Source organism: Balaenoptera acutorostrata, chromosome 12, assembly GCF_949987535.1.
Source record: "Balaenoptera acutorostrata chromosome 12, mBalAcu1.1, whole genome shotgun sequence".
Classification (NCBI taxonomy): domain Eukaryota; kingdom Metazoa; phylum Chordata; class Mammalia; order Artiodactyla; family Balaenopteridae; genus Balaenoptera; species Balaenoptera acutorostrata.
Window position 1 is genome coordinate 8,821,095 of NC_080075.1, and position 13,644 is coordinate 8,834,738.

General features: G+C 53.5%; 1 protein-coding gene across 10 annotated transcripts in view; it reads right to left on the reverse strand.

Annotated features, from left to right (window-relative positions):
• Positions 1-13,644, reverse strand: part of INPP4A (inositol polyphosphate-4-phosphatase type I A) — a 126,703-nt gene that overhangs the window by 32,844 nt on the left and 80,215 nt on the right. For 6 of the 10 annotated variants that reach the window (XM_057558122.1, XM_057558118.1, XM_057558121.1 and 3 more), the window contains 9 exons: positions 12,472-12,588; positions 12,118-12,197; positions 9,839-9,950; positions 9,000-9,090; positions 8,403-8,550; positions 5,412-5,542; positions 3,464-3,568; positions 2,864-2,972; positions 837-854 (listed from right to left, as the gene is read on the reverse strand). In XM_057558122.1, the coding sequence (XP_057414105.1) occupies positions 837-854; positions 2,864-2,972; positions 3,464-3,568; positions 5,412-5,542; positions 8,403-8,550; positions 9,000-9,090; positions 9,839-9,950; positions 12,118-12,197; positions 12,472-12,588 (911 nt within the window). The remainder of the gene's footprint in view (positions 1-836; positions 855-2,863; positions 2,973-3,463; positions 3,569-5,411; positions 5,543-8,402; positions 8,551-8,999; positions 9,091-9,838; positions 9,951-12,117; positions 12,198-12,471; positions 12,589-13,644) is intronic. The other 4 variants (XM_057558124.1, XM_057558123.1, XM_057558119.1 and 1 more) reach the window with 1 other exon arrangement.

A 13,644-nucleotide genomic window follows, 5' to 3' on the forward strand; every position in this document is an offset into this window, starting at 1 on the left:
ACACGAGCGTGGGAGCCCAACCACAGGCCTAAACTGGGGGCAGCTGCAGAGCCTCAGCCACGGGGGAGGGTGTCCTCAGCGTGCAGCGCCCCGGCATCTCCAGCAGCGTCCGCCCAGCCACGGCCCCTGAGCTGCTCCAGCTCCACGACGGCAGCAGTTCTGAGGGCTACAGGTGCCTCACAAGCCCCAGTGCAGAGCCCCTGTTCTGGGCCGGGGCAAGCGCCCTGGGCGAGTCTGGGGAGGCCTGGAACGGCAGTGGGGACCCCAGGCAGCAGGCCTGGTGGTTTCTGGCTGCCATCTCATTGTTGGTGGAAAAAGTCACTTGGTTGTATTAATTCTTGGTTTGCCCTCCAGGGATAAAACTGGCCCTAGTAATACTGTTTTACAAATCTCCATTAACTATTAAATACCATAAAAATGTAAGCTGGCTTCATTCCTACAAGACGTGAAGGGGAACTGAAAACTGAAAAGCCATAGGTTCTTGTAAAAGAAGCCAGGAAGGGACTCCCAAATGCACCAGTGGGTTGACTTGAAATCCCAGCACCTGGGGACCTGCCCGGCCTGGGCTCCTCATATCCTGGAGGAACAAAACTGGGTCTTCGCTTCAAGTGAGCACAGCAATGAACTGCTACCAGACTGGGAGGGTTTGACACAGCAGACTGGGAAGGGCTATTCATTATCACAGAACATTGCAGTTGGAAGGAGAATTCTGTCTATGAGGCTACAACTAGGAGCCCACGGGGGCACGGAGGGGGAAGCACCTCAGAGGAGGGGACAGTCTTTCTCTGCACGAGAGCAAGACCCAAACACACACTCTCCACAGACAGAAAACTCACCAACACTCCTCAAAACTGCTAAAGAAAAGAACCAAAACAAAATATTAGCAGCTTGTTAGCAAACGGCAAATGCAAAACAAAAATTAAAAAAACAAGTTCTCTTTTGTCAAAATTCTGGAGATCATTTGTCGAGGCCCCGACTACAGGGACGATTAAACTCAGGAGCCCAGCATGCTCACTGGTGAGAGCAACGTCTGCGCATGTGCTCGAGCCCCAGGGAGACGTCCCATGCGGGCGAGTAACACCTGCGCCGAAAGGAGAGTTCCCCTGGTGCAAACTATTCCTGCAGGTGGTTTTATGACATCAGTAGAACATTAAGTAAAAATGTATATAGTATATTAGAAAAACGTTGTAGAAGCATTTAGGGAGTAAGAGGTACTGAAGTTAACATGCCAAATACTTAGGTATCAACACCCCAACCTTCCTGGGACGGGGACAGCCCTCTTGAGCGGCTTTCTCCTCCGGGGCCTCCACGCCAGCCTCAGGTCACACACTTGCACCTCCACGCGGCCACATGCAATGCTGCGACAGACACGCGGCTGGCTGTGCAGAGCGTGGTGGCACAGAAAGCTCGCCTTTGTCCTAATTCCCAGAGGAGCACCGGGTCGGTGAATCCTCGGGGGGATCTGGTGGCCTGGCTTGTCTGCCCTGGGAGGAGCCCTTGGTGGGGACAAATCAAGGTCGAGGAGGCTGCCAGGGGCCTCCCAGAGATGCCGCCCAGCCCTGCGCACAGCCCTGACCCAACTCCCCAGCTGCTCTCCGCCAGTCTGCTCGCCCCTCGGCCCACAACCACTGCACCTGACCTTTCTTCCCGACCCGTGCAGTCCGAGGTCACCTTGCTCAAGCCCTGACCTGACTCCCGCCCTGGGGCCTGAGGCTCTGGCCGGCACTAAGCCTCCTCCGACTGCCCTGCGGGTCCTCCTGAGGCTGGCGGGCCTTGGCGTCACCGTCCTCAAAGCGCTCGGCTCTAGCCCCTCGAGCCCACGTTCCGCGCAGACTGCCCCATCGCGGCCCCAGCTTGTTCCTTCTCTGCAGCCCCACCTTCTTCTCCCGGCCTCGCCTCCCCGTCTCCTCCAGAACCTCGCTCCATCGGTGTCCCCTGCCGTCTCCCCTCACTTGCCTTCCTCTCTCCTATCAGCCGGAGCACAGGCTCGTCTCCGTCACCTTCTGCAAGCCTGAGGCCTTCGCGTTGCTCCTCCACCTCACGGTCCGAGGAGCCCAGGGCATCGGCTACACGCATGGCATCCACTTCCTACACCCGCGCCCCCTGGTCAAGGTAAGTCTGGCGAGTGACGCTCGGGAAGATCACCCACGCCTCGCAGCGTCCAGCACAACAGCTCGGTTTAGCGCTCTCTCCCGTCCCCTCTGATCCACAGCACACCCTGCACCCTCCGCTCGCTGGTTTCCAGCAGGCTCCAAGCGCTGGTGCTGACTCTGCCCCAGGGCCAGGCCCAGACCCGTCAGCTCTGCTCAGCTCTGCGTCACCAGCACGCCGCCAGCCCCTCGGCTCCCGCCCCCAAGGCCCCGCCCCTCACCGCGTGCTCCGCAAGGCCCGCCCCGCCCCGCCCACCTCCCAATTTCCTGCTCAGCGTGGTTAACTCCGTACAGCCCCGTGAGCCTTTCTGACACTGGGAATGTTGACCGCCAGCATCCTCCAGGAGAGGAAACGACCTCTCCCCGGCTTCACGCTTTGTGACCTTCAACCAACCGATGAGGGCCTGTAAAGGGCAGCCGAGCCCCAGCGTCCACGAGGGCCGCCGCCTGGGGCACCGTTCTCCAGGTGCATTTCCATCCGCTGCCATTTTCCAGGGACAGGACCACGGCTCGGGTGCCTCGTCACCCACCCAGCTCAGTCACACACACAGAGCAGCACAGGGCCCGTAAGGCAGCTCCTCCCGCCCCGCAAAAGCAGATCGGATGCTGGAGGTTTCTGTGGTCCCGTTTTGACTTTTTTGTTTTTTGGTTTTTTTAACCTAGGAAGCGCCAGACGGCAGTACAAGGACGACAGACCCCCTCCAAGAACTTACTGTTTCTTGGTCTCTTCAAATTTGTGCAGCTTTTTGCGGAGACCTCCTGACTTAAAGCCTTGGCAGTGTGCTGCTGGCGCTCCGATGGTGACGATGTCGTAGTTCTGATCTGAATGACAGAAAGCTCTCCTCCATTACTCTGGGCTCAGGCCTGTGGATGAGCCAGCTACAGGGATACGTACACAACTCTGGGATCCCCCGCCAGCCCACTTCCAAGCAGCCTGTGGTTCCCTCAGTCGCACAGCCCGGGCTGCCCGAGGGCCTCTGGAGCCAAGCACCATGATCTCGGCTACGAGGGGCCTGTCTGTCTCAGGGGAGAGTCACACAGGGCAGAGGGCAACTACCCAGCGACACTCAGCTTGCATCCCTCCTTCAGAAGGATGACCTGTGGGCAATTTTCTGCCACAGCAACACAAAGGGAAGCTGGAGGGAGGACAGACAAGAGGAAGGGGTCTGAGCTCTCCACAAAGGCCTTCCGGAGGCCCTTGGGCTGTGCCTCTTTGCCAAGCGCCCAGCAGCAGCACACACAGGGCAGGCTGGGGCAGATGTGGGGCAGCTCAGGGAGAAAGGAAGTGAGATGTGATCCAGCGAGACGGTTACCTGATCCTCCATCGTCCTGAACTCTCATCCTCTGTATGTGTAAGTTTGTGGGAACAAATTCTAACTTTTTATCTGCTTTCAAACTGCTTGCTTTGAACGAGGGACCTAAGGAACGGAATGTGAGAAAATAAAGATGGTCAGTCTGTATCCCCCATTCATGAACGGTGGGTGGAGAAGGGACAGTTTGAGGGTGCTGCTGTGGGTATGGAGGTGTGTGTCAGCAGTGGCCTCGGAAACTCTGAGCTGCCCACGAGCACACTTCCTTCCCAGACGATGGGGGTGAAACGTTGAGGGAGAGCAGCTCCCGGCCAGGAGACTGGTTCGGGGTCCTAGGTGGTGAAAGGGGCCTGGTGGATCCACCCTCGGAGGCTCAGAAGCGACACCAGGCCTTCCCATCATCAGCTGTCAACCAACAGGTCTGACACAGGGACAGGATTTTGTGCAGCATGATGTCAGCACCACTATAAAAAGCAAGTGGGCCCGTGCCAGGAAGTGCCTGTTCCAACTGCAGAGCCTGCCGGCATCCAAGATCTAAGAAACTGGTGTGACGGGAGCAACACTTCTCAATCCTGAAAAGTGATGAGAAGGTCTGCTCATCACCCCAGGTCTATCGAGATGGGCCAACGCTACACAGCGTCGGTTCTGGCCTCCGGAAAGCACGCTAACGTGTCCCCTTGTACATCCTGGGGGGGCTCAGGAGTTCGGACCGTGTTTTCTAACAAGTATTCACAATCTTATCTCTATAATTAGAATACTTAACTAATTAAGTAAAGAACTACTTGCCTAGAGAAAGAGACTATAAATTACACTAACAATCAGGAGAAATAAACGTTCCATCTAGTGAAAAAAGACAAATTTATTTTGCCAGTATGCAAAACGCAGACCAGCCACCGTCTGCTTTGTACTTTGCCAGGGGAGATGGTTCTCTAGCTACTGACGGGGTAGCCTGTGGCCCGGCTGCACTGGCATCCTGGGAGCCTGTTACAAATGCAGAACCCCAGACCTGCTGTCCACGAGACTCTCTGGAGACTCAGCAGCACGCTGACATCTCAGAAGCTCTGCTCTAGAAGAAGCATGGTGGGGGGTTCAGACTTTCCCAGGTAACAAGCATCCAGCACAGGCAGGTCCCTGAGTCCCTTCAGGCAAACGTCGCCATGTGTCTTAGAAATACACTTAGATCTGTTCTTCAGATTCAAACCAAACCCAGGGCACCATCATCTTGTCATCACTCCTGCAAACTTGGCTGCTTCTCAGCCAAGTTTAGGGACAGGTTCCTATGTTCTGTCCCCACATTAAGGGCTTACGATTTTCCTTAAAAGCTGAAATTCTATTATAAAGAGGGGAAGGAGGGAAGAATCTGAAGATAGAGAATAAAGTAATAGAAAACCAAAAACGTCACTCCATTTGGAACCAAAAGGGAATGAGTTAAGCATAGTCTTCTAAACCTACCCTGAAAATGTTTTGAAAATCAAGTGGCATCTTTCAAGAAGAAAAGATGTGTCTATATTTCACATTCACTTTTGAGTCAAAATGGAGAGCTCCACTCAGACAATTCATATGTAAATATAAGGACCGCTAAACAGTTAAACCGGGAAATCTAGAAAACCCTGCCTTGCTTTGTCTCCAGGCAAACGGCCTGCATCCTTTTGGCCATTTCACTGATGCTAGACCAAGATGAAGAAATAAAATGAACCAACAGCCTGTGACTTTGTCTCTCCTGAATTTCATCCTTCAGCGGTTGTTTTGGCAGATGATACCATGGAAGGAACTTTCGATGCAATTCACACATTTGTCTTCTCAATTAAGATCTGAAAACTCCATATTTGAGAGAACTCACACCTACATGAGAATCTATTTTTAAAAATCCATTAGAGTGTCTGTCAGTGGGAATATGGGAGTGACCCTGGGTTCCAGATTTCCAGCTGGGAAAATGAGAGCGGGCACCCACCTTTGTACTGATGGAGGTCGGTCAGGTTCTCCTGGTACGTGAGGATGATGGTCTGGTACTGAGTGACGATCTGGCGCCGGAGGCTCTCCCAGCAAGGGGACAGTTCCCCCAGCTCTTCCAGTTCACACACTCTGCAAGCAAGACACACGCATCAGGCCGTGGCGCCGGCTCCCTCCCAGCAGAGGCTCAGGAGTCCTGACCAACCAGGAGGACAGATGGATGTGGACGCGTCATGCCCAGCGAAGGCCCTGCGAGTCTGGAGGGCCAGCAGCAGGGCAGGACAGCAGACAGCTCCAAGAGCGGCTGTAAAAAAGGCAGACCACTGACCACGTGGAAACTGCACAGACAGGCTTTTCATAGGAACTTAGTCAAATGTTCAGGGAAAACTAAGTGAAGGAGTGAAGAGGGGAGTGCCTCCACCCGGCACCCTGGCGACCTTGCATGTGTCCAGAGGCCACAGGGGCGTGAAGGCTTGAACTGCAGCCTGAGTCTGACCCTCCCGGAGCACAGGAGGATTGGAGCCTGAGGGCAACTGCTACAGGCCCTCCCCACCCCTCCATCCCCCCAACCCGGGGCTGTCACTGCCTCCTGGACTCTGGGAGGCATGGGGCTTTCTGCCCTCACCAGAGCAGAGCTGCAGAGTATAAAGCTGTCCGGCGAGCCGGGCTGCTCAGCAACGGGGTCCCGTGGCTCCTGCTGCGGCCACCTGGCCCCTATGTGGCACTGTCATCCTATTCGGGTCCGGGACAAGGACCCTGGGAAGCTGGCAACTTTAGCTATCGTTCCCTTTACTATCTGTGTAAGTAATGAACTGTCTAGATCTAAGAGTGCATAGAGAAGAAGACAAGAAAAAAAAGAATTTGTTATATCCACAAAAATGAAAGCTGTTTAAGAACTGAAATATAAACTTCTTAGCTCAGCAGGAAATAATAGCTACATAATCAGAATAATGAACACACAAAATAGATTCAAAAAAAAAAAGGATAAGCACTTTAGGAAACTTAGGAAACGGGGGGGGAAAGTATAAAAGACCTAAAATCCTCTTCATAGGAAATCAGCAGTTAATCTCTGAAGTTGATTAATTGAGTACTCTATACATAAATTTAGAAATATAGCAGAAAACACTAAAACGGCTAAAAGTGGTTGTTTCTTGGGAAGGAGATCAGAAAGTTGAGCATCCCAAGACTTATGTTTTTTGTTAAAAGCCTTTTTGCGCTCTTTGGCTTTTTATACTATGCACATTTTCCTCTGAGGGGCGGGGGGGAAAGCTAATTTTATAGAAGTGTTTTAGGAATCTACTAAATTTTCTAAAGTTAAAAAAAATTAAAAAGCTGTGCCATTTTATTATTATTAAATCAACAAGATTGATGTAAAAGAACCCTCGGTGCAGGCAAGGATAGGTGGGACCGATGTCCCCGTGGGTTGCTGGCTGAGTGGCCCCGCCGGCCTTGGGTCTGCACCCGAGCCTGTCTGCCTCAGCCGCTGCGGGCCCTTCTCTCTCGGTGTCTCTGCCCGTGTGTCACGTGGCTCCTCCTTGTGCTTCGGGTGTCAGCTTAGTGTCACCGTCTCTCAGAAGCCTGCCCCGACCACCCTCCTCCTTCTTGCGGCCCCTTTTAGGTTCCGCACACCAGTGACCCGTCTGGGCCCCGTGTGGCCCAAGTTCTGTTACTGACTGTCTCCCACGGTCCATCTCGCTCATCAAGACCCCCGCCTCCCCACCACAGTGAGTAGAGCACTGGCCCCGTGGCCGGTGTGAGAAACAACAAAACCCTCCAAACCAACACAATGAATGAATGAATTCTTCCAAGTTATAGTGCACCAAACAGTGGGAAATTAGGCGTAACTAAAAATTTAGTGAAACTGAAGATATATAGAAAAGTAGATGGTAGCTATGTAAATATATTACAAATACGGAAAAGCTGAAAGGAAGTTTCAAAAAATTAACTCTATAAAATATACACAGGGCTTCCCTGGTGGCACAGTGGTTAAGAATCCACCTGCCAACGCAGGGGACACGGGTTCGAGACCTGGTCCGGGAAGATCCCGCATGCCGTGGAGCAACTAGGCCCGTGCGCCACAACTACTGAGCCTGCACTCTACAGCCCACGAGCCACAACTACGGAGCCCACGTGCCACAACTACCGAAGCCCGCACGCCTAGAGCCCGTGCTCTGCAACAAGAGAAGCCACTGCAATGAGAAGCCCGTGCACCGCAACGAAGAGAAGCCCCCTGCTCGCCACAACTAGAGAAAGCCCGTGCACAGCAACAAAGACCCAACAAGGCCAAAAATAAATAAATAAAATAAATTTATATAAAAAATAAAAAATAAAATATACACATATAGGGGGATAAGGCAGCTCATTGCATTATTCTTGCCATTTTTCTCTAAGTTCAAATTTTTTTTCAAGATTAAAAAAATTAAAACAAAAGAGCTGTATTAAAACAGTAGGATCTGGCTGCACTGTTTTCCTTCATGCAGCTGCTGTGTTGCATCTACGATTAACAGTGCTCTATGGCAAGGAGCAGAGATGACTCTTAGGCAGACAGGAGACATACTCTTCAGTGCCCAGACCTCCTCTCAGGCTGCTCCCCGCCTCAGGACCAGTGAAGCAGGCCCTGGGCTGAGAGACACAGAGGATCAGTGTCCTGATGGGTCATCCTTAGCCCTCTGGAGCCCGGACCGTAGAAAACCGTGACCCAGGCAGCCACAACCAGAGAGGGACCAGCTAGTGTAACTTTCTCAAGGCCGGAGGGGAGGGGCGGGGAGGGAAGCCCGTGCTCAGCAGGGGCACAGCTGGCGTGTCGGGCACGCTGTCTCGTGACGTCCTCGCACAGAAACCCCGGGACACAGGTGAGCAAACTGAGCCCAGGCCGCGGGGCAGGCAGGCGGTGGACGCTGGGCGTGCGGCCAGGCCCATCTGATGCCAGTGCCCCACCCACCCCGCCCACGAGCCTTCCAGATGGGACGGGGCGCGTGACAGGGGGCCTCACCTGGCCGCGTCCTCCTCCAGCAGGAGCTTCACGAACTGCCGGGGCACGTGCAGGGACAGCACGCTCTCCGCCATCTGCTCCAGGACCCGCAGGTGGTTGCCCTCGGTGGTCGGGAACCGGTACATGCGGCAGATGGCGCCGCCGAACACTGAGGGAGGCGGACAGGCCGCGGTGAGCAGGCGCAGGCCGCCGCGGGGCCCTCCCCCCGGCCCCCGGGCCTTCTTCCTGTTCACCTCCAGGGAGTTAAAACACTTACACCCACACCCACGGAGTGACCGAGCCCGAACGCCCCTGCCCCGGGACATGCGGTCTCATCATCCCAGACCGTGTCACCGGCTCTAAGGTGCTAGGACTGGGGCAGGGAGGCTGCCGGTCACCGAGCCCGACGCCATCGAGACAGAGCGAAAGGAAGGAGGAGCCCCCTCCCCGGAGGGTCACGAGGTCCCGACACGCTGCCACAAAGGACGGCACGCTGCTGTGCAGAGAGGTGACAATCGGCGTGCACAGCCGTGACCATCAGAGCGGGTGGGGAAGCAGACCACGAACCCACGTGGACACTCACGAGTGGCAAGAGTACCAACAGAGGAAGCTGTTTACCCGATTTCAGTAAAGTGTCTTTTCGCAACGAAGCGTATTTGGATCGGATTCCCAAGGCCTCGGTCAAGCTCTCGTCAACAGGCAGAACCATCTAAAAACACGTACAGAAAAGCATGAGAAAACTGTGGCTCAGACTCCAGAGCACATCATGTCATAAAAGAACCCTTGAAACTAACATCCACCATCAACTCTACGAGAAACGCACGGCCACAGACAAGTGAAGCCCCTCCCAGGACACTGAACATACTTCGCCCACACAATCTTCTAGAAACGCACAACTTTCCACCAAGTCACTTCCCCTTGTCTTTGAGTGTTCTGATGTGTAGGATGAAAGGGCAGTGGTAGATGAGGCCCAGGAGTATTTCCACAGCTGATGTTTCAGGTTTATTTGGGGTAAAATGAGAGATCTCTGTATTTTACAATGACTACTTACCAGCGTTTGGGCTCTGAAATTAGAACTGTTGTTTGAGAGTGTCTGGGTGAGCGGCTGTGCATCACAGAGGGTGACACGGGGGGCGGGGTGGGGGGGGCACAGGTGTGAGACGGGGCCCAGGCGGCTGCGAGGCATGGGAGCATCTGGGAGAGGAAGACCGTAACCAGCCCTCAGGGAGGACCTGGGTCTCACTCCACACGCACGAGCCACCTCTCCCCTCCCGACTGACTGCAGCTCGCACTCTGGAAGGGGGCCCGCGTGGCCCGGAGCAGGGGCAGGGGCCGCTTCTCTCTACTTGGAGAAGCGCCTGCGGCGGAGCCCAGCCTCCCCTCCCCACAGCTCACGGGCAAAGTGCGTCGGGACAGTCCTCAGCTCCTCACGGAGAGGAGCAAAGCGGTGTGCTCACCCGCCCGTTGACGGTGTCCAGAGACCGGGTCACGGGGGGCCGCTGGTCTGACTTCTCCTCCATCTGCCAGCCCATCACGGTGATGTTGCCCACTCGGTCGCTCTCCGCAGACCTGCAACCAGCAACGCGCTTCGGTAAACGGCGCCGTGACTGCGCTTCGTTTTCTGCTTCAACACAAAGCTCAGCCTCCTGGATGGTCAAGGGGTCCTGGGGGTGCCAGGATGGGGCCAGCTGGTCGGTCAGGCAGCAGTTACCGTGTGCACAGGCTCCGGGGGAGGCAGGTGAGGAGACGGGGGCACAGAAGAGGGCTGTCTGAGAGGGGACGAGGCCCCAGAGATGGGTGGCGTGCCTGGTGAAGCGGGGGTCGGGGGTAGCCAATGCCCGCTCGGGAGGCTGGTGCCCATCAGCCCTGGGCTGACCCCGCCCCGGAGAGTGATGCGGACACACCTTGGAATCGGGACTGGAGAGCATCTTCTTCTGGCACTAGACCCCTTTTCTGCTCATTCCCACCCCACCATCAAGCTCTGATTAGCCTCAGGCCTAGGCCGGGACCCCAAGTAAGCTGAGGTCACCCAGGATTTCCCAAAGCCTCTGAATTCTTCATGGTAAAGCTGACACCACTCTAGCCCTGGTCCGCTTTACTGCTAAGACCCCTCAGGGTGGCTGCTGGCTGCCTGGGCCCATCTGATTCATCCAGGGAAGCCCCAGTGAATCCTTGATTCATTCAGAGATACCCTGAAGCCTCTGGCTTTGTTATCTAAGCTGTGGGGCTTAGCCAGGTTCTAAATTTTTATGTGGTCACATGCATCCACTGACCATTTCCTCTGTGACTCACTCTCACGGTTCTCGTGCCTGGAAAAGTCCCTCCCCAGGCTCTCTGTTTGACGGCCATCTCTAGCTCCTTTTAAAAAGGATGATGGGGCTTCCCTGGTGGCGCAGTGGTTAAGAATCCACCTGCCAATGCAGGGGACACGGGTTCGAGCCCTGGTCCGGGAAGATCCCACATGCCGTGGAGCAACTAAGCCTGTGCGCTACAACTACTGAGCCTGCACTCTAGAGCCTGTAAGCCACAACTACTGAGCCCATGTGCCTAGAGCCCATGCTCCTCAACAAGAGAAGCCACCGCAATGAGAAGCCCGCTCGCCGCAACCAAAGGAAAGCCCACGCGCAGCGACAAAGACCCAATGCAGCCAAAAAATAAAAAATAAAAAGTGCAGGCTCTGGAATCAGACTGCCTGGATTTGTATGTGGGCTCTGATAGTTCTTAGCTGGATAACGCAGAGCAAGTTAATTAACCTCTCTGGACCTCAGGTTCCTCATCCCTAACATTACCTAATATCTCCTCCTAGGGTTGTAGTATTAGGTGAGGTCATACAGGAGAGCACACAGTAAGAGCTTAATAAATGACTATAAAATGTACATGTATAAAAATTTTAAATAATAATAAATAAATAAATAAATAAATAAATAAATAAAAAGGATGATGCCCACGTCTGACACTGAATCCTAATCCAACTAGAATCAGCTCTGGCGTATGATGCACCTGGGTGTTTTTCTCTAACGGCCCCTCCCCCAGGTGACCCTGCTTTTTCTCCCCGAGACCCCTTCCTCGTCCTGAGTCAAGCTCTCCTCACACACAGCAGGGTGAGCCCTGCCCAACGCCTTCAACTCCATCATCTCCGTATCTTCAAAGTGTCGCACTACTAGCAGGGAATTCATCTTCTGTGTCAAAATCTTCTTTGCTATTTGGGACTATTTCCCCAATTTTTACATTATTTTGAAAAAAAAAAGAACACTATGTCAGGGTGGGAATTGCCCCTAAAATGAATCTGGGAAGGACTGACACCTTGACCCCAACATAGTGGGGTCCCCCCCGCCCCCCTCCCCACATTCCTTCCTTCCACAAATGTTTACTGAGCAGCAGGCACTGTTCTAGGTCTTGGGATACAAGCAAAACCATGGAACATCCCTGCCCTCTGAGAGATCACATCCTATTAGGGAGGGGACAGATAACAGGAAAATATATTTGGTATTATTAGATGTATACCTAGGTTTTCCTTTGGGTCTGCATACTTCCTATGAACACTGCACATTTCCATTCCGTGAGAGGCCCTCTGACAGGCTTTTCTTCTCTCTCCTCAATGACAACCAAGTCCCCGCCCAGAGACTGGCCTCTGGGGACATGGTGCTCTCTCAGTACAGGAAGTAGGGCCTTTCCCCATCTGTCCCTGGACCTCATAATTCCAGATCCTTGCAAAGGGACAAAATTAAATACCAACCTTAGTGTTAAATACAACCTATGATGCCTGTCCTGGAGCAGATCTTTGACGACAAATGTTCCAGAGCCCAGCAAGTACATCTGAGGAAGAGGGGGAGACAGCATTAGTGCACCTGCTTTGCCTCTGCTCCAACTGCCAGGCCCTGGGGAGTCCAGCTGGCTGGTTCTCTCCACACATCTGACCTCATCTCAGGAGCCCAATGGGGAGGCTCATAAAGACGTTCCCAAAGACAAATACATTTGGACATTAATTTGTGAGCCAGAAGTGAAGTCAATCTTGTGTTCACCTCTCAAACGATTACATAACTTTAAAAAAAGGGAAGAATATCCCACGAACCACAACATGGTACTTAACTGTTCCCTGAGATCTATCCTTGACATCATACACGGAGAGCTTGATCTGTGTCATCTGATTGATAAGAGAGTCTTGAAAGAAGGCAATACTGCTTAGAAATATAGGATCGTTGGTTCCCTAGAATAGAAAAAAAAAAAGAATCAGAATACAGAGTTGGATTTTTTGAACTGGTTGCTTCTGAAATACACCAACATTCTCAGAAGGAGAAACTAACATTCTTACCAACTTGGATCAACACAAATGCGAATGGGGCTTACATGGATGCGTATAACCAAAACACTGTTTTCCAAAGAGGACAAAGTTTTCTGGGCCCAGATACAACAAACAGACCACCACACAAGCTGGGCCCAAGGGCTCATTCTAAGGGTTCCTCCCTCAGCAGGAAGGATTTTCTAAAACTGAGTTGAATGTCCACATGTATTCTTAGTCTTACAACTTCAGATGAGTTATGTATTTGGATCTACTACTGTGGGTTATTCCTTTAAGATGTACAAAGGCAGATGGAAGAGGATATGAATGGCCAGAGTTGGTTATTTCTAGAATCCTGGGCTTGGAATAATTACGGTCCGGCTTTCTTAGGGCTATCCCTTTCTGCGGACTAGCTGCTAGTGTCTCAATCGTAGGTAGCTACTTCCTGGCAGCCCGGTCTTGCCCCCCAAAGCGCCATTACATCAGACTCTCTTCCTCAGGCGGTGGTTAGCGATCTCAGCCAAACAGTTAGCGGTTCCTGTCTGTACCTGCAGCTCCAGCTCCAATGTCTCAGCGCCTGCTGGACAGTGCCCGCTCCAGGTGGCCAGCTGGGGCCGCAGCCCCACCCAACCTCTCCCTGCATCCGCTGGTTCGGACCCTCTCTGACTCTCTGTCCAAGGAGGCTGCAGACCCGGGCACCTGCTTTGGTGCCTTCTTCTGCTTTGTTCTCAACCACCCAGCATCGATGCACCCCCGCCAGTTCCACCTCCAGAACCTCCCTCTCATGCCCCCTTCTTTCCACTCCTCCCTGCTGCCAGTCAGGCCCCATAGCACTGTCACTCCCCCAGCGACCTCTGACTCAGGGCCTCCCTGAGACACAGCTGCGGACAAGCCTGCCCCGGCCCAGCTAGACCCCGGCTTCCCTGCGCTCCTGCTGTGTCTTCTGCACACACTGAACAGGATCAAGTTACTCTCCAAACCCAC